General features: G+C 43.0%; 1 protein-coding gene across 1 annotated transcript in view; it reads left to right on the plus strand.

The window, feature by feature from the left end:
• Positions 1 to 23,975, plus strand: part of LOC103179289 (ras-related protein Rab-32) — a 28,084-nt gene extending 4,109 nt beyond the window's left edge. Inside the window, exons 2-3 of the mRNA XM_007894496.2 lie at positions 11,052 to 11,332; positions 22,583 to 23,975. Coding sequence (XP_007892687.1) covers positions 11,052 to 11,332; positions 22,583 to 22,732 — 431 coding nt within the window. The 3' untranslated portion in view covers positions 22,733 to 23,975. The remainder of the gene's footprint in view (positions 1 to 11,051; positions 11,333 to 22,582) is intronic.
• The last annotated feature ends 1,655 nt before the right edge of the window (positions 23,976 to 25,630 follow it).

The following is a 25,630-nucleotide window of genomic DNA, read 5'->3' on the forward strand; positions in this document are numbered from 1 at the left end:
TCCTCCCTACCTCTGCAATCTCCCTCGCTCCTACTCTCTTGGCCTTATCCACTGTTCCTCTGATTCTGATATACTGCTTGTATCTCATTCCCTCCGTTCACAATCAATGGACAAGACGTCACCATACTCTTCCTGCCCTCTATAACAAATGCTCTTCACCTTGCCTCCTTGCTCTCTGCCTTCAATTTTTTTAAGGGATTATTACCCCCGGAAATCAGGTATCAGAAAAGAGACAGAGAGAAGAGAAAGAGGGAGGGAGAAAGAAAAGGGGAGAGAGAGAGAGAGAAAAGAGGGCAAAAAACAAGGAACTATAAATCCTTCAGGCCTCATGTCAGTAATGCCACCATTTTGCCACGAAAATGGCAATCCTTGTTCTTTTTATATAAATTGGCAAGAGGACAAAGCTGGGGAGTATCCGTAGTTTTGCTGGGAGCCATTTTTACCTGCAATTTAGAAAGATGCTTCTCAGTTCATTTGCTTGTGCATTTCCAATTTAGATTGAATTGAGTTATAAAGATATTAAAGATACTATTAATCTGAACATTTCACATCTGTTGTTTTCACGGTGGTTTATTGAGATGAACGTGCTGGGAAAGTGAAACAGGTGAGAAATCCCTGGGAAGAGGTATGCAGGGTTTCCTTGGAGCTGAGCAAAGTGATGAAGTTGCTAATGGAATGTCGGAATTGAATCACTCCTCTGTTGTGGTCTTGGTAATCTGGTTCCTGAGCCAGGCGGGTCCGTGCTACTCCAGGGCACTGCTGAGGACAGACCAGCCAGTCGACAGGATTTGAAGGGACAGATTGTTCAATGGGGGCAGGGATTCTTCCCACTCACCTCCTGTCAACCCTGCAAGCCAAAACCTAACGGTTAGGATGGTACTAATTGGATAAGCACTGGGAAGCTTTCCAAACAGTGCTTACAACAGTAAGCTATGCAGTTTTTGCAGATTAAACACCAGCATTACCCTAACCCGCACTCTGGGGTACCCAAACCTTGGCTCTTGTTACCTGACACATACTTTTCGGGAATTAAAAAGCAGAATGCATCACTCCAAGGAGAGAGCGCACGCACATTCCATTCCAGATGCAGGGAAATCTCCATATGTAGGTGACATACATTTGTGGAACTTTCAGTCTGGTTCAGGCACTCGTACGGGTTACAAAATGTGCCAGAGACCTGGCTGATCAAAATAAATGAAACTCCTTGATAAAGGCACACTTGTGTAAAATGACTGACTGAAAAGGGTTTTGAAGGTTGAATAGCAAAGTTTGAAACTTTTTATATTCAAAATTTGTGAATGTAAAAGTTGATTCAAATTTGTATAGGATTTGCAAAGTCAAGATTACAGAATTCTAAGTTTCACAAGCGTGAATAGGATGTGGTTGACAAAGAGGAACCTGGTACACAGGATGGTATTGGGGATATCACAAAGACGTGATAAGGCGCTATATCAAAAGGAAGGATTTTTTCATTATTATTGGAGCAGCTGATTTCCTACATTATTTTCTATAATGGCCTTTTGAAGTTATCACTTTAATGCATTGCCCAATTCATAGAATTACATAGAGTGATAAGGCACGGAGGCAGGCCATTTGGCCCAAATATTTTGTGCCAGGGTTTATGTGGAGTCCCATAGGTCGCACGACTCGCAAGCAAGAGGTTCTAGGTTCGATTCCCAGGTAGGATGAAACGTTGGCAAGTTTCCTTACCCCATACACCGCTATTTACCGAGCTGTGGAACACTGCAGTGCACAATTGCCCACAAAATACAGTCAATTTAATGCAATATATTCTGTGAAACACTTTGAAAGATGTCAACGACATAAGGTGATATATCTTTTCCGACTTCGAGCGTCCCCCCTCCCCTTGGCTCAGAGTGTGGCTCTGCCACTGTTAAACATTCTGAGATGCTACCCTGTGCGGAGGACGCTATATAAGTGCAAGTTGTTGTTGTTTATCAAATGCCAGGGTTATTATTATTATTATTTGTGGAGTCCTGTAGCTCAGTGGTTAGAGCACTCGCTTTGCAAGTGAGAGACCTGAGTTCAATTCCAGGCAGGGCGAAACCTTGGGCAAGTTTCCTTATTCCACTCGCCTAATAATAATCCCTCCAAAACAAAAAACAATAATAAATTGGTCATTTTCAACCTACGACTGTTTGTGGGACATTGCTGTGCGTAATTGGCTGCCGCGTTCGCCCACAAATATACAATCAATTCACTTTACAGTGTGTTCTGTGAAGCACTTTGGGACGTCCTCCCGACGTAAAAAGTGCTATATCAAATGCAAGGATTATTATTATTATTATACTACACACAAGTCTCTACGATTCCTATTCCCCTCTACAAAACTGCTCTATTCCCTTTCTCTTCATGTAGGCTCCCTTTCCTCTTAAATACATTGATGCTTTTTACTTCAACCACAGATTCCAATAATGAATTTAAATCAAATTCAGTGGTTCACTTGCTCAGATGCATCCTTCTAACTTATCAAAGTAATTGGTGTCTCATTTGAGAACATGTTCCACATAAAAGAATTGTCAGATTTCTATAATTATATATGAGGCCAGAAATTGGAGGGTTATCAACCTTGAACAGTTCGTATCTCACTATTGTAAAGCGTAGCAAGCCATTAAATATTTCATTGTGTAATGTGAAGTAATCATGGCATGCAATACCTTCAAAGAAGTATTTAATGTTACATTTTCCTTTGGAACTGATATTTGAGTTGGAGTCTGCTAGGAGATTGCATGCAACATGTTGGAAATGATTCACGTGAGTTTTGTGGGTAAGTCCCATGTGGAAGAAGCAAACCCGGGTACAGGAAAACCAGATTTGGCAATGGTATCAACCTTGGGTTTATTTCCAATCTTATTCTCTGCGGGCAGTGCAGAGCTGAGACTTTGCTGCGCAAAACAAAATACTCAATGCCCTGAAGCTCATCCCACTAGTACGTAACTTCAAACACACCATCTTTGTTTTGAATAATTGCAATCTTCCCTGAATAACTGCAGTTTTCCCTCTATATTGTTATTTGTTAGATTATTTCCAAATATGTATTCTTTGCTGTTTGTTGTACATTTTTCTTTCCATTGATAACCGTTGGTTCGACTTTCTTCACACACTTTGCTGTGGTAGGCTAGCTTTACCCGATCTATAATAAATAATAATCCTTTGATATAGCGCTTTATCATGTCTTCAAGACATCTCAAAGCGCTTCACAGAATAGATTGTAATATACACAGAATATCTGTTCTGTTATGTTCTATACTTTGTTGAGGAGTCCTTTGGCTGATTTCTTTGTGGACTTTAAAGAAATAAGTTTCTTTCAATAAAATTGGTCATTCATAACTGTTTGTGGGAGATCATTGCTGTGTGCAAATTGGCTACTGCATTCGCCTACAAAATTCAGCCGACCCCCATCCCCCACAGTATATCCTGTGAAGCTGTTTGAGACATCCTCTTCCTGACATAAAAAGCATTATATGAAACGCAAGGGTTGTTATTATGTTTCCCAAATCTTGCTTCATAGCTGGCCTTTACATCTTAAACTTGTTATTTTCTGTCTTTTATGTATCTTTGCGACATGGTGACCAGAATTGAATACGGTATCCTGGGTATGATGTGACTAGTCTGATGTGAACCCTGTTTACTAATGCTCTCAGGTCCCTTTTTAAGTTTTGATCTGCAAAAGACATGAAGCCCTTGAAAGGGCTTAGCTTTGGTTGCACCGGCATGATTGGTCTGTTGAAACAAAATTATGTGATCAAATGCAGACATTGCACACTGTAAATATTTCAATATTTCAGTATTCTAAGGGTTAAAAGAATGACAGGTTCCTGTTTGCTCTGATCATTTAACTGTGAGAAGCAAGATGATAGTTGCGTGGGCAAATGCATGACTTTTACCATGGAAACGGAGTCTTGGGGAAAGGTTCAATGTGCAGCAGTGTACAGGAAAAGATTCGGGCTGTGTTATCTGCAGACTATTTCATGACAATTATTTATTTTAACCCTTGCATCAGTGTTTTTAATTTCTATCTGCAACAACAGCTTGCATTTACGTAGTACCTTCATGCAGCACAATGTCTTGGGACCTATTATGAAGGAAGGGGGATGTTGCCGGAATGCATGGTTGAAATGCTAGGATTTTTGGCAGGATTTTAAATACGGATAGAGAGACAACAACTTACATTGATATAGTGCCCCTCACACAGGGTAGCATCCCTGAGTGCTTGACAGAGAAGTTTCCAGAGATTGGGGTGCAGTAGCTGAACTCTTGGTCACTAGTGGTATTTACAATATTTCCTTTCGTTTTTTCTAAGGTATTTAAGTTAATGCGGTAAATTCTATATTAGCTATTCACTGCTGTTGTAAGTACACTAATGTTTGTCAAACATATGTTTTACATATGTTTATAGCAGTGCCTTCAATCTTAAACTGCAATACCCCAACCTTCTTTCACATATTTTGTTTCCAAAATCGAGGGGGATCCGTTCAGCTGCCTCCGCCCTTCCAAACGCTACTGCCTCTCCATCTCCACCCCACTCCGACCCTTACACATCCCTCCCTCCACATTTTTGAACCTGTCTCCCTCTTCTTTTTCATCACCACCATATCCAGCATGAAAAACGCCACCTGCTCCCTTGACCCCATCCCCACCCATCTCCTTACCTCCCAGCTCCACCTCCTCACCCCTCTACTCTCCGATGCCATTAATCTCTCTCTTTCATCTGACAGCATTCCCAACCCCCTAAAAACAGCTACAATCACCCCCATCCTGAAAAAACCTTTACTGGACCCATCCCTGCCTTCTAACTACCGGCCCATCTCCAATTTCCCTTTTCTTTCAAAGGTCCTTGAAAGAGTTGTTGCTTCCCAGCTTCGCTCATTCCTCTCCCACCACTTCCTTCACAAGCCCCTCCAATTGGGTTTCTGTGCTGCTCCATCTGTGACCAGGGCTCCCTCTGCCTCCTCATCCTCCTCGACCTCTCTGCTGGCTTTGGACCTCTCCATCCTCCTCCACCACCTCTCCTCTCACCTCAACCATCAAGGTTCTGTTCTTGAATGGTTCATGTCTTATCTCTCACAATGTCTCCAATTTGTCTCCACCAACGGTTTCTCTTACAGCCCCCACACAGTCTTTATGTGGTGTTCCTCAGGGCTCTGTACTCAATCCCCTCCTCTTCAACCTCTACTTGCTCCCACTTGGTGACATCATCTGCAGACTTGGGGTCAACTTCCACATGTACGCGGATAACATCCAACTCTATCTCTGCCTCCACCCTCAATTCCAGGACAACTGACGTCCTGGACTGAAGTCCTGGATGAGAGCCAACTTTCTACAGCTGAATGTCAGCAAGACTGATTCGCTCGTGCCAGTGCCTCAGCACCTCAGGCACTGGCAGCATCAGCGTTCAAGGTTGCACACTCCACCTCAGCAAGCCAATTAGGAACCTAGGCATCTTGTTCGACACCCAACTGTTCTTTTTCCCCCATACCCTTGAGGTGCAGGCTCGAAGAGCCGAATGGCTTACTCCTGCTCCTACACGTTATGGTATACCCAAGCCATGACTCGCTCTGCCTTCCCCCACCTCCGCAATATTGCCTGACTCCGGCACTGCCTCACCCCTCAGGTCGCCGAAACTCTCAAACACCATTCGTCACCTCAAGGCTCAACTACGGAACCTCCCTCCTTGTCAGCCTCCCATACTCTTCACCCCACAAGCTGCAGATCATCCAGAACTCTGCAGCTCATGTCCTCTCCCGCACCAGGGTCTGTGACCCCATCACCCCCATCCTCCCTGGCTCCCCATCCCTCAGAGGATAGAATTCAAAATCCTTGTTCTCCACAACCTTGCCCCTTCCAACATCTCTGACCTGCTGACCCCCTATCACTATCAACCTGTCCGTTCCCTCCACTCAGAAGGCTTCAGCTTGCTCCAGGTCTCCCGCCCGATCTGCCCTACCATCGGCGGCTGGGCTTTCAGCCTCTCTGCCCCCACTCTTTGGAACTCCATTCCACAATCTCTTCGCCTTGCTCACTCTCTTGCCACCTTAAAGACCTCAAGACCCTCCTTTTTGACCGTACCTTCAGCTGTCCCCTACCCCCACGCTCAGGTCCTGATCCCTGACTATTTCAGCGCCTTGGGACATCCTCCTGAAATGAAAGTTGCTTTACAAATGCAATTTTGTTGTTGCTGCTTTCTTTGTTCTTGTTGCACCATTCCCAGGAACAGGGTGGAGGTTGATGGGAGGGAACCTGTTCCCAGGCTTTTGTCACAACTCTTGAAACCTGTCTCTGAACCAAGTACCCATGTGACTTGTCTTGGGACCAAGTACCCAAGAACCTGTGCTGTCTGTGGGCCATAGGAAATAGTTTGATTTCCAAATGGCACTTCCTCAAAATGGGAATGATTATGTGGGAACATGTGGAGTCCTGTAGCTCAGTGGTTAGAGCACTCGCCTCTCGAGCAAGAGACCTGGGTTCGATTCCTGACAGGGCAAAACCTTGGGCAAGTTTTCTTATTCCACATGCCTAATAATAATCCCTCAAGAAAGAAAAAACAATAGTAAATTGGTCACTTCAATCCACAACTGTTTGTGGGACATTGCTGTGCGCAATTTGGCTGCCGCATTTAGCCCACAATTCACTTTACAGTCTATTCTGTGAAGCGCTTTGAGTCGTCTAGAAGACATGAAAAGCGCTATATCAAGGATTATTATTATGGGGATGTACAGGACTATAAAAAGACCTTTGTGTTCCATTTGGTGGCCCAAATGTTTAAAATCACTTTTTAATTTAAAAAAACTTCTTCTTGTAATGGGAACAACAACAACAACTTGCATTTATGTAGGTTAGCCACTTGGAGCATTGCACAATGGCAGGGTTTGGACACTGAGCGAGGAAGAAAGGAGCGAGGTGGTGACCATAGATACAGTCGAAAGGGTAGGTCAAGGTAGTAAGGTGTACACTCTGGGAGGATGAAATCAAATGGGTCATCGGGCCTTCTTCAGCTTAACCTCATGGTCTTCAATCGATCTCATTGCTGAACAGCTACCTAATTCCCTCTTGTATCTTTTGACATAGTCTCCCCAAACACCTCACAGGGTGGTGTATTCCACTCATTCACCACTTTCTATGAAAGGCAATTAAATATATACTGTCTTTTAACATTCCCTCTTTGCAGTTTGAACCCATGAGCCATGTAATTTTGTTAAAACAATTTTTAGGGTTCAGGTTGTTTAAGGCCCTCTTTAGTGTCATGAATACAATGTGTCAGGAAGATCTCTCCTGAACCTTCTCTTCTCCAGTGTGAACATTCACAGTGTCTGCACCTGGGAATTCACACCCAGGTCTGATACAGCATATTAAAGCTGAAACATATTGATTCTTCTATTCAGTTCTTCAGTCCCTCAACAGTAGCAGTAGGAGAATTCATGCGAGATGTTCCAGTTTGTGAAAGGCACAATACAAATGTAATTTGTTGTTGTCCTGTCTTGAAACAGATTGCAAATTTCTTATCAAAAATCTACGTCTATACAGTAAATATGTGTTGTCAAAAGTTTTTAAACTGAAGTCAAATGTCATGTTTTTCCTAACTGCTATACTCTGGGACGCTAACCTGTGTGAGGGGCGCTATATAAATGCAAGTTGTTGTTGTTACACTAAACATATTTTTTAATTGTGAAAGAATTCACGAGGTACATATCTTAAATGCAAATTTTGTATTTTGTAGTTGATATCGTTGAATAACATTCTTATTATCAATGTAATCCAAAAATGCATCAACCGATTAAAATGAAATCTTGCTGACAATGTAAATTATTGTGAAGTTCCAAGCCTGCAACCAGGGACAAAGGCACTAAATCATCCGATGGTCCCAGATCATGTGTCAGCCCTGATGAATGTTTCACTGTCTTGAATGGGAATGTATTCTCATGCTATAAGTATGATGTGTCTTTAAATACTGAGTCATTAGAGATCATGAGAACTATACTCAGCAGGAAGGTTCCATTTATATTTAGCATTTTCAATCCATTTTGCTTTTTTTGTGATGAAGGGAATTTTATATTTAATAACACAAATGCATGAATTACCATTTCCAGTGCTTTATAACAATGGTTGCATTTGATTATTACGTCTTATATCGTCAAGGCATCTCTAAAGTGCATCACAGTAATCGCAGTGCAGTGACTATCTGTAGGCTAACATTTATACATTTACATAAAGAAGTGTGCTATATTTTAAAAAACAAAACTTTTGGGGTCTGTGAATTTATCTTGAGGGAGTTGGCTATTGTGGTTGCTATTTTTCATTGCACCAAGTGAATTTGCCACTTGAGCGTAAGAATCGGTTATTTGCTAATCTTTCAAATAATAATAATAATAATCCTTGCATTTGATATAGCGCTTTTCACATCTTCTAGACGTCTCAAAGACTTCACAGAATATGCTGTAAAGTGAATTGACCGTATATTTGTGGGCGAAACGCGGCAGCCAATTGCGCACAGCAGTGTTCCACAAACAGCCGTGGATTGAAAATGACCAATTTATTATTGTTTTGGAGGGATTATTATTAGGCATGTGGTGCAAGGAAACTTGCCCAAGATTTTGCCCTGCCTGGAATTGAACCCAGGTGTCTCGCTTGCAAGGCGAGTGCTCTAACCACTGAGCTACAGGACTCCAAAGAAATGTAGGTTAAATGGGCTTTACCTGAGATTCTCACTGAATGTGCACAAAAGCAACCTTTAAGAGGACACAGGAAGGATATTGCATTTTTGAAAGATTTAATTAAAACATCCCTCATTTAAATGGCTCGCTGTTAACCTTAGGCAATTATGAATTTCTCACATCCCATCCTTTTTATAGTTAGCTCAGCCAGTGTGGTTCTCCTGGGAACGCTGCAGGAAAAGTAGGACTAATTTGCTATACAAAGCTATGAAGCCAGACTCTTTGTGAGTTCTGAGTAATTACTTTCTGATTAGCCAAATCTCTAGTATTGCACAAATCATTTGAATAAAGTGTTCCAGAAATAAAACAAAATGCATTCTTATTGAGAACCCACAATTCAAAAGCAGACATTTTATATTAGTTTGCAAGATGTACAATTTTATATTGTATTGGAGTTGAAGGATCTACTGTACAGTATTTTGTAAGAAACCTGCTAAATGGTTTTATGTAACACATTGCTGTGGTTTGAATGGAGCTTGTGTTAACATGCTAAATATGTTTTAGTTTCTGAATAGTAGATGCTTTGCCGTACAGGTAGCCTTGCTTTTGATGCTCCTTAGGTATGTTCTGTGCAAATACCTGAAAGCATCTGTACACCTTCCTAGCATTTCACTGAGCATATTGCAGTCTCTGATTAGATCTAAGTAAACCGATCTTCCTATGATGGAGGGGCTGCATGATGAGGTTGATGACCAAATACTTCATAACCCATCCCAACCCCCTCCCAGTACAGAATAGTAAGTGTTCGGATACACCTATACTGGAGAGACTCGTTGAAGATACATTTGAGTAGGTCTGCTCTTGAACCACCCAGAGCAACTTGCTGCAAGCAGTTTCAGGAGTTGACGTAAAAGATGCACTAAGTTAAGTTAAATAGGACTGTTTACCACACTGCATTTCTTGCTGCACTGTATTCTGTAAAATATAGTCTCATGAACACACATGCCCACACCTCTATGCTGTAAGGGATGCTGAGAATGAATGTCTTTTATGCCTTCAGTGGAGTCCTGTAGTATATTGGTTAGAGCACTTGCCTCATAAGCAAGAGGACCCGGGTTCAATTCCCGGGTAGGGCAAAACCTTAGGCAAGTTTCCTTGCTCCACAACGACGACAACAAATTACATTTGTATAGTGCCTTTCACATCGGGAGGACATCCCAAGGCCCTGGATAGTCAGGGATTTGGACCCGAGCTGGGGGTTGGGATCGGGGTTTGAGGGCCAGGGTAGGAAGTTGACCGAAGATGACAGGTTGGAATAGTTGTTACGGAGGGTTGTGAAATGTATACTGGAGAGAGCAAAGATTTCCCTTAACACTTTTCTTCAAATCTGCATCATTCCCCCTGCCCAGCAGATGGCCGATCACCAGCCAGAGCTGAGTACAGGCAACTTAGGCCTGAAAAGTCACTTGTAGCACAATGGTCTTAGCCTTAAGACCATTGTACTACATTTTAAAATAGTACACAATTTTGCAATATTCTTGAACTCAGAAGCAGTTCCTTTTACACAATTCATAAAAAGACCCCCAGAAACCTTGGTTCAAAATGTGAGACATTCTAAAGGATTTTTCCAAAATACTGCATAATTCTTAAATTTTACGATAATGATTTTAAGGGTATGACCAGGTGGAATTTCATGCCTTTGATCATTATTTGATAGTTTCACAGGTCAACTTAATAACATACATTATTGGGGGATATTCTCCTAGCATTCTCCGGGCTCCTTGTTAAAAAGGCAGGTGTGCGTCTTACACAGGGAATCTAGAAATCATTTTTCAGGATTTTACAAAGGGCTTTCTTTCATCAAACTCAGCTGGATGCTTTTGAGACTGAAAAGCTGGGAATAATAACTGCACGTTCATCCATAAACACATATTTGGGCCTCAGTATGCAGCAAGAGTCTGCATTAGATTGCAATCGGGCTTCCAAGACACTGAATGCATTTACAAATAGGTTAGTCTGGTCTCTGTAGGTTTTACACATGAAGTGTTTTGCTGCTGCTGCTACAGTAATATGGTTAAAGGTTAGATGCAGTAATTGATAAGCCAACTTAGTTTTAATAGACTGCAGTCTAGATTTAAGAAGTGATTTGTTTAGGGGAAGTTGTGTGTGCAGAGGCTAACAACTATTTTAAGAGATGAGTATCATTTTCCTTTCATATATATTCCCAGTATTGGGTCAGAGCCACACATTAGGAAGAGCTTGAATTATCAGGAATAAGAACAACTGCAGCTCAGGTAAGTGCAGTAGTCATATTAATATGTGCAGATTCCAAGTGGGATTTATTACATTTTTTTTTCTTTTCATTTGGGAATAATCAAGGACAAGAGCGTTTTGGCAACATGACCAGGGTGTACTATAAGGAGGCTGTTGGAGTTTTCATAGTCTTTGACTTAACCAGAAGTTCAACGTTTGATGCTATTCTTAAATGGAAAAATGACTTGGACAGTAAAGTAAAGCTGCCTAATGGGAACCCTGTACCTGCTGTTCTCTTGGCAAACAAGTGCGATCAGAAACAGGAGGCTATGGCTCACAACCATTCTGAGATGGACCAGTACTGCAAGGAGAATGGATTCGTCGGATGGTTTGAAACCTCAGCGAAGGTAAGCATTTGAACTTTAATTATCCACACTGCGAGAAGTTGAGCGAGCCAGTCGGTCAGTGAACTTCTAAAATGAATCGATATAGCTATTCCACATACTCTACTTTTGTTATTACTGTGTCACTGAGTCCAATCTGCTTCATAACACACAGCTCCCCTGTTAAAGTGCCAAGTGCATTTCAGCACCTTGTACTGATACAAGGCTGACCTACTTTCTTGCTCACTTCTGACATTCTCGGCTGAACCACTTCCGACTGCAATTATGTATTAGCCTTTCATGTATATCTGTTTGAATTCTGTTTTCTTTCTAAAATATTCCAATGTAACTCTTTGAACACGTTTTTGGTCATCTTCCCTCCCACCCACCAATCCACTCTCTCACTTTCTTCAAAAACAACAACTTGCACTTTCTAGCGCCCTCCACGCAGGGTAGTGTCTCAGAGCGCTTAACAGTGGCAGAGCCTGACTCCGAGCCGGAGGTGTGGGGAGGGGGGCGCGTAGGCACAGTCCAAGAGGAAAGTTTTCAGGCGGGACATGAAAAAGGGGAGAGAGGGGGCAAGGCGGAGGGATTGGGGGAGAGTGTTCCAGAGGTTTGGGTGTAGTGGCTGAAAGCACGACCTCTGATGGTGAGGCGGTGGGTGCGAGGGATGAGCAGGAGGCCGGTGCCAGTCGAGCGGAGGTGCCAGGTGGTGGACTGGTGAGTGAGGAGGTCGGAGAGGTTGGGAGGTGCCAGGCAATGAATGGAATCTTCATCCCTCCCCCACCCCAGATCTCAGCCCAGGTGCCCAGCCAGCAAGTGTTTGTGATATGCTTTTGACGTGAAATGTTAATGTACTGTATAAATGTAAAGTGTGTGTGTTTATTGTGAGTTATATTTACTCAAAAAGTATGCTGTAAAGGCAGAATTTTTCACTTAGGTGCTGGGGAAAGTGCTCATGTCATTTGTAAGTTCCATTTTTGTTTTGAACAGCCATATATTTGAACCTGGAAATGTGGAATTTAATCAACTAAAACAGTACAGATTCCCATTGTGAACATTGATTGGCAAGCTTTCAGCTCCATGTCTATCTAAGAACAGCAACTCTGATCTTGTGGACAGAATTTCTTAATGCTTTTTGGATTTTGTCTCATCTGTAAAAAATGTTAATTTTACATTATATGGCATATTTAGAGGGCAAATTGCTGTCAAACATGCATCACGAATAGGGGTTTATACATTGCAACATGAGAGCCCGGCTCCCAACACCATCTGGAGATAGAGGTTTTAGGAAAGAATGAAATTTATCACAGAATAATCACGACACTGGACCCTTTCGAAATCTAGGGCTGTGCTTCTAATGCTGTTAAGCAGATGATTACATAGAGGGTTCTTTATACGATTTAGCACTCAATTCAGGTGATCTGCGCAGAACATCGGAATCAGTTGCTTGGCTTTCCTTTCCAACCAAATTACAACAACTTGCATTTGTTTATATATATATTCTATATAGCTCTTCACATACAGAATTAAAAGAGATATGGAGCGCATAGTGTTACTCTAGCTTTCCACTCTTTGTCACTGTCAAAGTCAGATGCAAAGTGCCCTTGCTCACAGAAATATAACATTCGTGCAGCATCTGTATCATAGTTTATTGGATAAAAAATTCTTTGAACATTACATGCTTCGCCTTTGGCAATGTCAGCAACTAAACGGATTTTCTGTTACAACCACTGAAGGCTGTGTGTATAACATTTGCTAGAATTGTTACCTATATATTTCTAATAGAAGCGACAACCATGAGGTGGGTACTTGGAGGCAAATTGCATTTCCAACGTTTACCTAAATATTGTGCTTCTGTCACAGCAGGAGTTGGGCCTTGAGGTGGTATTGTCCAGTTACCATTCATTTGTCCTGTGGGAGAGTTTAAGAGTATCCTAGAATACTCTTTGCAAAGTTATGCCTAAAAACAATATTGATGCACAAATTTCAAAAATTCTAGTGTATAGTATTCCAGTACAGAAATATGCCATTTGTACTGTTTTTATCACCCCTTCATGAGTCACTTAGTCAATCCCATTCTCCTGCTCTCTCTCTCCATATGCTTTATTATTTTTATTTTCTTACATATAACTAATTCCTCTTTAAAAGTAATGTTTGGACTCTTCCCAACAATGGTTAAAATATGAAGTAAATTCCCTTTTTAAAAGAAGTTTCACAATTGGCGTGAACTTGTGACATGCTCTGAGTACAAATCGGCACGAAAAGCAGTTGTGGTGAATTGCGACCAAATATTTCATCATGCGAGGGGAATTTCTAACTGTGGGAACTTCATTTAGGAGGTTTTTGAAGGGACGATGGAGTGATATGTTGCCAGATGACTTGCATGAGGTTTGACTTCACAATGTTGTGCCCAATTTAAAACCCCACCTACTCAGCAAGAAAATACACAAATAAAAATGTTCTACCTATCGCAAGGATGCTTTCCTTTTAGTTTGAGAATGTTTGAACCCAGTTCCTAACTTGTGGACCCACAGCTCAAATCTGCCCTAGTTTGGCAACCTTGAAGAGGCGATAAGCAGGAAATAACCCACTGATGAAATCGGTGGTTCTGTTTTGTGGTTGAATTTAACGCACAATACGAAACCGCATGAGGAAGAAGCTTCACTCAACACTCATGCTGCACCAAATTCAAATTAAAAATTCAAATTACCTAGTTGTTCATTAATTTATTTGCTTTGGGACGTCCTCCCGATGTGAAAGGCGCTATACAAATCTAATCTTGTTGTTGTTGAACCAGACATGAGAGTGCTCGATTGTGATGCTGAATGCCGACTATGGAACAATGTTTTGCTTTCCAATCATTCCAACACAGTGCTGAGAACAAAATCCCCCTTTCACCACCAATGCTTAAAACACACAACTTCTTACTTTAAAGAAACCTTTTCACCTGAGTCAGCACTTTGAGATGTTTCAACAACGTGATAAAGTAAGGCTTGTCTTTTTTTCAGCTTCTTATTTTCACTTTGGTCATGTGTGACAGTTACTGTTACAGTGTTAAGATTCCTCCACTTTCTCTCTCTTTACATTACAAGAGGAGACAATAGGACTTTGGTTGTGTATGCTCACGTGACTGTTGATATTTAGTGCCTTTTTCACCCTTCTGAAAATCTATATTAGAAAATGAATATTTAAGCAAAAAAAATAAAAGCTTAGAGGATGTTTCAGGACAGATACACAATTTACAAATTGAAACTCGCCTGCCTCAAAAAGGCAAACAAAGAGAAATGGGGAGATCCGATAAGGAAGAAACCACTTACCTGGAAAGTGGGCTGCTGCCGCCTTGTGGCTGATAGTTTATGTTGGAGTTAGTTTTGAACTGCCACAATTGTTATTGAATTAAATGTGCTCATGGGACAATGAAAGTGCTTCACAGGATTTAGTAAGATGTTGTGACTGTATTTTGTAGGCAACTAAATTGCACACAGCAGTGTCCCGCGAACTATCATGAAGTGATTCACCAATTTTACCTGGAGAATTGTGGGCTGTTTCTCCTGAGGAGAATTTTCTTCTTGTTTTGAGTGGTGCCATGGGATCTTGAATGTCCACCTGAACAGGCAGACAGGACCACGGTTTAACAGTTCAAATTGCCTTGTTGTTCATTAATTTATAACTGGAGTGACTTGTAATGTTCATGGCTCCATGACAGATTGGCAACTTTCACATAAATTATTTCAGTCACGAGTCGTCCCTCTGACATCTTTTGTTACGATAGTACAAATATAGTCAAATGAAAAGGACGAGTAGGAGTAATTGAGCTAGGTTCTTCAGAAGAAGACAGTATAGCTATAATCCTATTATTGGGACCATTATTTGAACAGATGGAAAACAATATGTATGGAAAATGAAAAGGATCTGGGGATCCTGATTGACAATGAATTGAGCAGAGGGCCCAGAGTGAGCTGCGTCCGGAGTGAGGCGAGGCCAGAGTGAGAAGGAATTGGGTGAGAGTGGGAATTGCTGTGGGAACTGCTATCGTGAGTGTTCAAGTGTTGTGCTACTAAAAACTGCTAAAACTGTTGTTACCATTGGTAGATTGGTCTTCTGGTGAAACTCTGCAGGGAGCATCTGTAGCTATAGACTTAACCAATAACAAGTAACATACTGGTTAATCACTTGATTAGGTGTTAATTTTAAATTACTGCTGACCAATCAGAAACTGGTTGCATCCAAAGGGTATAAAAAGGGGATAGCTACAAGAGCCTTACTTGAGCAGAGGACCCAGAGTGAGCTATGTCTGGAGTGAGACCAGGCCAGAGTGAGAAGGAATTGAGTGAGAGTGGGAATTAGGTGCAGACGGGGACGTTGGTGTCAGGTTGTAGTATATCTTCTAAGGTAGGAGAGTGCAGGGCGGAGCCAAGGCCTAGCCGTGTATATAAAGCACAGCCAGGTGAGAAGCCACTCAGTCTGGAGCGGAGGTAAGTGAGGGGTTGGGGTGGGTGCGTTTCACAAAGTGATGTCACAGTTAATAAAAAAATTATTAAAAAATAACCTAACAACAACAACAATAATGGCCTGGCAGCCACTGCCACTCAGCCATGACCTGGGAGGCTAAGCATGAGGGCTGATGCCATCCTGCTGATTGCTCGCTTCTGGTCTCTGCGTGCACATTTTGGCTGCTGCCCCGACCTGAGCCTCCCCCTAAATGTCTCTTTTCCCACTCCCCTCTATCCGCTACTCCCCCTCTGTCCTTCTCTCCTTGACCCCATCACCACTTCCTTTTGCTCCAGCCTGGGCATCCTTCATCGTGTCTCCTGGCACTGGCTGTCTCAGAGCAGCAACCCACCATGTGTCCCATCACTCCCTCCGCTCAAACCGCCTCCTTAAGGCAAATCCAACTTCCCCCTCCCTCATACGTACCCTCCCCAACTCTCCACTCACACCACTCTCCACAACCATCTCTCCTGTACACCCGAAAATCATCTCCGCATCACTCTCTCCTCCCTCCCCCCACCTCCAGCAAACCCACCTGCTTTTCCCTCCAAAATGTCCGTTCCCTCTCAAATAAAGCCCTCACTATCCTGGATTAGTACCTTGATATTCGTGGGCTCACCAAAAACTGGCTCTCCCCAATGACCCCATCCCCCTAGTGGAAGCCTCCCCTCCAGGCTGCACCTTCCACCACAAACCCCCGTCCAAACAACGTGGCAGTGGGGTGGCCTTCATTTCCAAAGCCTCCCTTGGTCTCACATCCTACTCCTCTGGCTCCTTACCCTCTTTCGAGCACCTCATCCTTTTCTACTCCTCTCTCCCTTTGAAAATCCTCCTTGTCTACCACCCCCCTAAGCCCCCCGGCTCCTTCCACACAGACATCTCTACTCTCCTCTCTTCCCTATCCCTCTGCTCCGAGCGCCTACTCATAATGGGCGGTTTCAACCGCCACCTAAACTCCCCTTGCACCACTTCTGCCGACTTCACTGCCCTCCTCTCCTGACTAAACCTTACCCTCCATATAAATTAATTCACCCACCCACAACCGTGGTCATGCGCCTGACCTCGTCATCACCCACGGCCTTAACATTTCCGACCTCAGCATAGTGGACAAGGCCATCTCGAACCACTTTTTTATGTCCTTCTCCTCTCACATCCCCTTCTCCTCCACCAAGCTCTCAACCATCCTCTACCGCCCTTGGAAAAGGCTACATCCTGAGACCCTCACAAAGGCTTCAAACATCCTGTCCCTCTGGCCTTCCACCCGCTGAGATCCTGAAGCAGCCGTCCATCTGCTCCATGTTCGCCTCTCCTCCACTTTCAACTCCCTCGTCCCCCTAAAATCCAGGACCACCTCCAAACCCACCCGATCCTCCTGGTACAACAAACATCTTCGCCGCCAAAAAAAACAAACCAGTCTGCTCAAGCGCAGATGGCGGAAAACTGACCAGACAGTCCACCGCCAACTGTGGCTCGAGCATCTCCACAGCTACCGCCATTCTTTGACACGCGCAAAAAATGGCCTTCTACTCCAACATCATCTTGGATGATGGAGGCTAAACACGACCCTAAAATCCTTTTTTCCACCACCCACTACCTCCTCCATTCCCCCACTCGGGCCTCCTCAATGCCAAGTGCGAGGAGGTCATGGACTTTTCTTTTTAACTAAATACTGAACATCCACCAGGCAGCCTCATCCACCTGCCTCTTTTCACCCACCACCACACCGTCTCTGTCCCCCTCACCTTCCTCATCATCTGCTCTTACCACCACCACCTTTCTACACTCTTTCCTCCCCATCTCTCCCTCCTCCCTCTCACCCACCATCACCTCCATGAAGTCCACCACCTGCTGCCTCGACCCCCTCCCCACCAACTTACTGGTCACACAGCTCTCCCTCCTCTGCCCACTACTGGCTGACATTATCAACCAGTCCCTCTTCTCCGGATCAGTCCCTGCCTCCCTCAAAACTGCTGTCATCACCCCCCTCCTGAAAAAACCCTCCCAAGATCCCTCAAACCCTGGCCATTACCACCCCATTTCTAACCTGTCCTTCCTCGCAAAAGTTCTAGAACGAGTTATTGCCAACCAACTCCTCACACACCTCTCCTCCCACTCCCTCTTCGAACCCCTCCAGTCTGGTTTCCGCCCACAGTACAGAGTGAAAGTGAAAGTCACAAACGACATCCTCTCTATCTGTGACCAGGGATCCCTCTGCCTCCTTGTCCTCCTGGATCTCTCTGCTGTGTTCGACACAGTCGATCACGCCGTCCTCCTCCGCCGCCTTTCCTCCATCATCCACTTCAGTGGGACTGCACTCGCCTGGTTCGAGTCCACCTCACAAACCGCCAGTACATCTGCATAAACGGCTTCTCCTCACGCTCTCACCCGGTAACCTGCGGGGTACCCCAAGGATCCATCCTTGGCCCCCTCCTCTTTCTGATCTATATGCTCCCTCTTGGGGATGTCATCCGCAGACATGGGGTACATTTCCACATGTATGCAGATGACACCCAGCTCCACTTTTCCACCTCTCTTTGTGACCCCCAGTCCCCTGATGTTCTGTCAGCCTGCCTGTCAGATCTCAGGGGCTGGATGAGCGCAAACTTCCTTCAGCTGAACATTGACAAGACAGAAGCCATACTCTTCGGCTCTCGTCAACGTCTAAAATCTCACGGTTCTTACCTCCTTCACCAACCCGACCTCCCCCTAAAACTCTCCGAACCCGTATGCAACCTAGGTGTCTTGTTCGACCCCCAATTATCCTTCCTCCCCCACATCCGGTCCCTCACCAGCACCGCTTTCTTCCACCTCCGACCCATCGCCCGTCTCCGCCAATACCTCGCCCCAAAAGCCGCTTAAACCCTGGTCCATGCCTTTGTCACCTCTCGGCTGGACTATAACGCCCTCCTCGCCGGTCTCCCATCCACTACCATCCATAAAATCCAAATTATTCAGAACTCTGCCGCCCGCATTCTCACCCGCACAAAACTCCTCTCCCCGATCACCCGAGTCCTTGCCAGACTGCACTGGCTGCCTTTCCCAGAGAAGATAGATTTCAAGATCCTCACCCTCGTATTCAAGTCCCTGCACTCCTCTACACCCCACTACCTCTCAGACCTCCTCTCTCCTCAGCACAGTATCTGTTGCCTTCGTTCCTCCGGGTCTGGCCTCCTCCTTGTCCCCCGAATCCTCCGCTCCACCCTCGGCGGCCGTGCCTTCAGCCACTATGCCCCGAGGCTCTGGAACTGCCTTCCTCACTCCCTTCGTCTCGCTCCCTCCCTTCCCATTTTCAGGTCTCTGCTGAAGACCTTTCTTTTCGACCGCGCCTTTAGTCACCTTCCCACCCCTCCTCCTGGCTCGGCCCCGGGATCCATTACTGTAAAGTGTTCTGAGACACCGTCTGGCGTGGAGGGTACTATATAAATCCAAGTTGTTGTTGAAGCTCTCCCAACAATGCTCTGTGGCAGTGAGTAAAGCAAACCAGATGTTGGGATATATCAAAAGATCAATAGCAAGCCGAAATAGTGGGATAATCCTGCCACTGTATAAATCATTGGTGAGATCATACTTGGAGTACTGTGTTCAGTTCTGGTCGCCACAGTACAAAAAGGATATTGGAGAAATTGAGAAGATACAGAATAATAATAATGATACTTGCATTTGATATAGAAGAGAGCAACCAAAATAATTGAGGGAATGGAAGGACTGGACTATGAGGAGGAACTAAGTAAATTGTGCATGTTCATGCTAGAAAAAAAGTTTGAGAGGCGACATGATTGCTGTCTTTAAGATTCTGAAGGGCCAAGACAATATAGACCATGACAGGCATTTTTTGTGTTCTTAAGTTCTATAATCCTTGCTTAATCTTACCTTATAGCTGGAGTTCCTAAATCAGTATGTGAACAAACGTTTTATTCTACCCTCAATCTTTGTTATCTTATATGTTTAAAATCCATAAAACATCATGAAGTAAACAACCTATGTTCCCAGGATATCCCCTTACCTCTCTGTACTACTGAGTGTAAGGTAATGCATAAGCCTATAGCCTCTTTGTTTTTATGCTCTCTCTCTCTTTGCTGTGGATTATTCTCCTCATCAATAGATCATAATAAAAAAACATATTATATAAACAGAGAAAACATACCCATTTAAAATGGCACAGTTAATGGTGCGTGTAATGGACACAAATCCAAATTGTTGTTGACACGGATCTCAGTCTGTAAAGTGGCTATAACATGAATCCGTGCTGTGAGCTTTTGTCTCAGTCAGGCAGCTCCAATTGAAAGTCCTTTCAAATACAGCTTTGGGCTGATTTTTGTGCTCCTGGACATAACTTTTGCCTGTCACTTGATCAACTTCACACCTGTACCATCAATAGACAATAGGCATTCTACTTCTGCACTAACGTGTACCTTAAAACCGAGTAATAGGCTGAGAAACCAGTTGGCTGTCATTCAGAAAGCACTATCTCTCTCTTCCTCAAACCTGTTGGGAATGGTGTAATACAATGTGAGATTTCTACAATGTGTCACACAGAGGATCTGTCCTTGTTTTGACAAGATTAGTTGGCTTGTGCATCATTTATATATTTCATCAAGACCATTTCAGGCAAAGAGGATCACTTAGACGCATTAGCATGATTGTTGCATCCAAAAAACAATGTCTACAGTAAAACTGAATAGCTTTTAAAGCTAGACTTTTGTCTCCAGACTGATCTGTTACTTTTAGCTTTCTGAAGAATTTCTGACACTCATACTTTTTCGGTTAATTCAGCCTACAGTGAAACTGGATAAACCTCTGTAATTTTCAGCAAAATAAAAGTGGAAAATTTGGAAGGATTTCAGCATCTTATCATGCATAACCGACAGGAACATGAACCATTTGCATTCTCCAGTATTATCAAATCTGACTATATGGATGCAGAAGACCATCTTTTTCTTCGACCGTGCCAACCTCGTCCTCTTCCCTTGTATCTTTGTGAAGAGCTTCAAAATGTTATCCTGCATGAAGGGCGTATTTAAATACAAGTTGTTGTTCGACTGAAAATTGAATGGATTTATTTTACTTTGAGCCTCTTTCTCTTTTCTATACACCTAACCCCCGAATTCATATTGGAAGGACGTCCCAAAGCACTTCACGCTATTGGCTGCACATCTAATCGGGGGGTGGGGGGGAGCTGTAGAGATTGAGGAGGGGAAAGATGAGTGAACGTGTAGTCAAAGAGTCTTTCAGAACAGCTTGTAAACTTAGTGGAGTCTAAATGAGCAATTCTCAATCGGATTCCTTGATAGTAACTTGTAGTCACAAGTGGGGACTTCTGGTAAGTGAAAGTACATACAGAATTGACTCATGTTAGAGCAGAGCTCCTGCTCGTCATCCTATTGTACCTCCAACACCAAAATCCCCTAAATGTCCCTTGGAGCCGTTTAAGAAATTGCGTGACAAAATACCACAATTTGTTTCTGTAAACTCTTGATTTTGTGGCAATGTCCATACTTAAATAAAATGGAATATCCTTTGTTCAGATTCACTGATAGATAAACAATCGTAAACTACTGCTGCATGGGATTCTTTGGGACTGCTTTGGTTAACACTTTTCATATCTTCAAATTAGATTTTTTTCAAATTTCTTGTTTGAAAGAGATTTTGTTTTGTGTGCAATTTCAAAATTATAATCTGCAAAAGGTAAACATTAAAGATGGGCAGGTGTAAACACCTGGATTTAAATCAGTGCCTGAAATACACATCTGTTCTCCTGCTCTAGTTGCAGAGTCGATCACAGTTAACAATGTTTGCCTATAGCTTGAGGCAGAATTGATGCCTCGAATATCTTGCTTCCTTTGCAAGCTTTCTTCTGTTCAGTTGGATATCAGAAGTCCTAGAAAAATCTGATTTACATTGTATTAATGCTTTTAGAATGATAATGTTTACGAAACCACATACTGCAACAAAATGAGGCTGGAAAATATTTTCAACTTGTGGTAAAATTGAATGCGGAAAAAATGAATTATGCAAATTTAAGAAGTTACAACAGTTCTAATTCTGCATCAAAAGTACTAGGATACTGCTCTGTCATATCAAATATTGATCATGAGATAATGAAATCTTACAGCATAGAAACAGGCCATTTAGCCTATTAATTCTGCGCCGATGGTTTTCTCGTAATGAGCCACCTAATCTAATCCCACTCTCCTGTTCCTTTTTAAAACTGCTGCTGACTCTTTTATATTCCTTTTCTTTCTACTAAAATATATTGAATCTGCTTCAAATATCTCCTGTATATTTTTTTATCATAAATATGTACCCACATTATTGACTCAACATCTGGTGGAAAAAATATACAGGTATTACTATTTTCCTATCAAAACCCTTTCTAATTTTTAATGAGGCTTCAGCCTGACTCAATTGGTGCAATCTGGCAGCTGAGTCAGAAGTTTGGCGGCTCAAGCCCCACATTGGGATTTTGACCTCATATTCGACTCTAGGCTGACACTTCAGTACAATTATTATTATAATGCTGGAAAAAATGCTTTTTGAGGGTGCCATCTTTCGAAAGAGATATCAAACTTAAGTCCGGTTTGCCTGTTCAGATGGACCTTAAGGATTCCATGATGCTATTTGAAAAGAGAAAAAAATGGGCATTTACCTCCTGGCTATTTGTGGTATATTGCTGTGCACAAGTTAGTTGCATTTGTATCCTACTAGATATTGGACCGCAACTTGTGGTTCATATTCTCTATAATGATTTAATTTTCTACTTTTTTTATTTAATTCTTGCAGGAAGATGAAAACATAGAGGAAGCAGCACGATTTTTGGTGGGAAATATTCTTGCCAGTGACCACCTACCTACAACTGAGGACACAGATATAGACAAACTTAAGCTGGAGGAGGAGACCATGAGGGCTGAAAGCAAATCTCAGTGCTGTTAATGCAGTATTCTGCCTCACAGCCTTTCATCAGAAGCTGCCTGGATAACATCAGCAAGAGAGGACCTTTCCTACACTGTCAGTAACTGACTGCCAAAACAAAACCACTGAAAGGTCTTCAGACAACTAATATTTAAAAATATTTTTTCTATTGTTTTTACTTCTCATTGAATTATAAAAATAATCCTATAAATGTTTTTATTATTAAATGTTCTGCAATCTATTGAAGAATGTATCTTTCAATTTTGTACACAAGTCAAATTTCTATCCACAGTGTAACTTTTATCCATTAAACTTGATTACAAAGATCTGTTGCTGCTGAGTTAGGGTGACAACATGAAGAACAGAACCGTACTTTTGTTTTAATCTTACTACACCATTGAAACTCAAATGCCCTAGCAGAGCTCCACATCATTCATTGTTGTTTGGTTGAGTTTGTGTGCAAGAGTTAGCCAGTTTGCTTGATGATTGGAAATGGCTATAAAATTCATCTACAATATGCCGAGTCACTACACTTGACAGTATATCCTGTGAAGCGCTTTGAGATAGCTTTCTGGTGTGAAAGGCACTATATTATTAAATGCAAGGATTATTATAATTATTAAATATTTGTGATGTGGGTGGTGAAGGTTTGCAATGTACACAAGGGGATGTCTTCTGTGCAATACTCTCCTATGCCCTTCACCTGCCTGAAGACTGTATGGGTCCTTATACTGTAGTTGCTAGGGGTCCAAAGTAAGGCCACTTCTTCCTAGTCCCTAGCCAGAGAGTGAAAGGAGTGGAGGTATGGCCATTTGTGCTCACTGAGGAGGAAAGATGAGAAAAGGCGAATTGATATATTGTCTAAATATCACAAGTCATCTACTTCACTCTGCCTGGTTGAAGGCTTTGTTTATGCCCAGTTTACTAGGTTCATAGAAGCTGGTTTGTTGAGGAAGGTAGTAATGTGCTTCCCACATTTGTCTTCCTCAGTCCCTTCCTGATCATTTCATTTTCTCCCAGTGGATCAGCTGCATTGTGGATTGCTGACACCAAATTTATGTCTAGGGCATGCATTGGATCACAATGGAGAGGAGAGACACTGATTCATAGATCTTGCTTTCATTGACTGGGAGAGGTCTGTTGTTTTGAGGTATTTTACTTATGTCATTGGGTGCAGCATTATACCTCAATAGTTTGTTGCTTCTGGTGTATTCTGAGTACTGTAAATAAAGTTGCAGCTGGATGGAATTCTTTTAAAATGGAATGCTTTTGTCTCTCTTGATTATGAAATATTGAATGGCTTTCTCTTAAAATTGTAACCTGGATTATGCAGATGAGATTGCTGGGTGCTATATTTTGGAGTATTAGGTTTCATTTGTCTATTAATTGAAGTAAAGTACCAAAGTATGTTCAAAATAAATCCTTGCTTTGAAAAGTGACTTAATATTCCCATAAATGAAGCATTGTTTTCCCTTTGCTGCGTCTTGCATGATTATCTTGTTGCCAACTAAGTGTCAGTTGGTAGCACTTAACCCTCTGGGTCAAACAATTATGGGTTCAAGCCTCAAATTGTCCAAGCTGACACTAGTATTGATCTTACTACACCATTGAAATTCGAATTTGGATTGATGGAGGTGTGACGTTCACAGGAATTTCAAACTGAGGCCCGTCTATGCCTGTTCAATTGGACATTAAAGAGCCCATGACACTATTCAAAAAAGGAAGGATGTTTCTCACAGGGTCCTGGCCAGCAATCCTCCAGTTAAATTGATCATTCACCTTCTGGCTGTTTGAGTTATAATAGATGCCTCGTTTGGCTACAAAGACCTTTCTCTTCGACTGTGCCTTCAGCTCCCCTCTCGACTCTCTACTCGCTCCCTCTCTTCCCTCCCCTCACAATGACCATTTCTTTCATCCTAAGGAATCAGTGCAGAGAAATCATTTTTTTTAAAAAAGTACAAATGATGGGTATGTCTAAGATTTATTACGATCTCCAAAATAAGGGGCAGGGGTTATTCCCACTCAACTCCTGATACCCCTTTAGGCAAATGTCCTAAAGAAGTTTAGGGCAAAAATACTGAAAACTCCCTGCCTCAATCCCTCCACCTCAACCCCTCTTCACCTATTTTTAAATCTCATCTGAAAATTTAGTCACTGTGCTTCACTGCATATCCTGTGAGGCACTTTGGGATGTCTTCCCAAGGAGCTATACCAAATGTAAGGATTATTCTTGCTTTGTTGACTACACCTACAGTCACTTTCCCCTTCCTTGCTTGACATCCAATCCCGCCACAGTACAGTGCTCCAAGACGCAAAGTGCACTGTATTTTGTTTCACCCACAAAATATGCAGTCAATTCACTTTGGAGTACAGTATATTATGTGAAACGCTTTGGGACGTCACGAAGTGATAAGGCGCTATATCAAACGCAAGGATTATATTATAAATACAAGTTGTTGTCGTTCTCCTTCCTGGACAAGCCAAAGACACTTGAAAGCCTACATCTGCAACCTCTTTCAACCAGCCGCTCCCTTAGCTCAGCGGGCAGCGGGGGGGGGGGGGCAAGCTCTCAGCCATTCTGTCCCTGCGCTCTGGAGCTCCAGCCCGGAGCGCACCCCCACCCCACCCCACCCCCCCGACTCGCTCCCTCCGCTCATTCAAGGCCCGTCTCAGAACATCACCACCAGGCAATGCGCTTTCAGTCATCTTTCTCCTTGACTCCCACCCACCCCCTGGGCACGCACCCACCCACCCACCGAGCACCGTTTGACCTCCTCCTGATGCTACAGAAATGAACATTGCGAAACAGCGGTGATGGGCTGGTTGCCAGGTGACAGCGACGAGGGCGGGGCGGCTGGTTGCCTGGCGACAGCGACGAGGGCGGGGCGGCTGTTTGCCTGGTGACGTCGCCGGGCGGGG

This window comes from Callorhinchus milii, unplaced genomic scaffold (genome assembly GCF_018977255.1).
Source record: "Callorhinchus milii isolate IMCB2004 unplaced genomic scaffold, IMCB_Cmil_1.0 Scaffold3, whole genome shotgun sequence".
Taxonomy (NCBI): Eukaryota; Metazoa; Chordata; class Chondrichthyes; order Chimaeriformes; family Callorhinchidae; genus Callorhinchus; species Callorhinchus milii.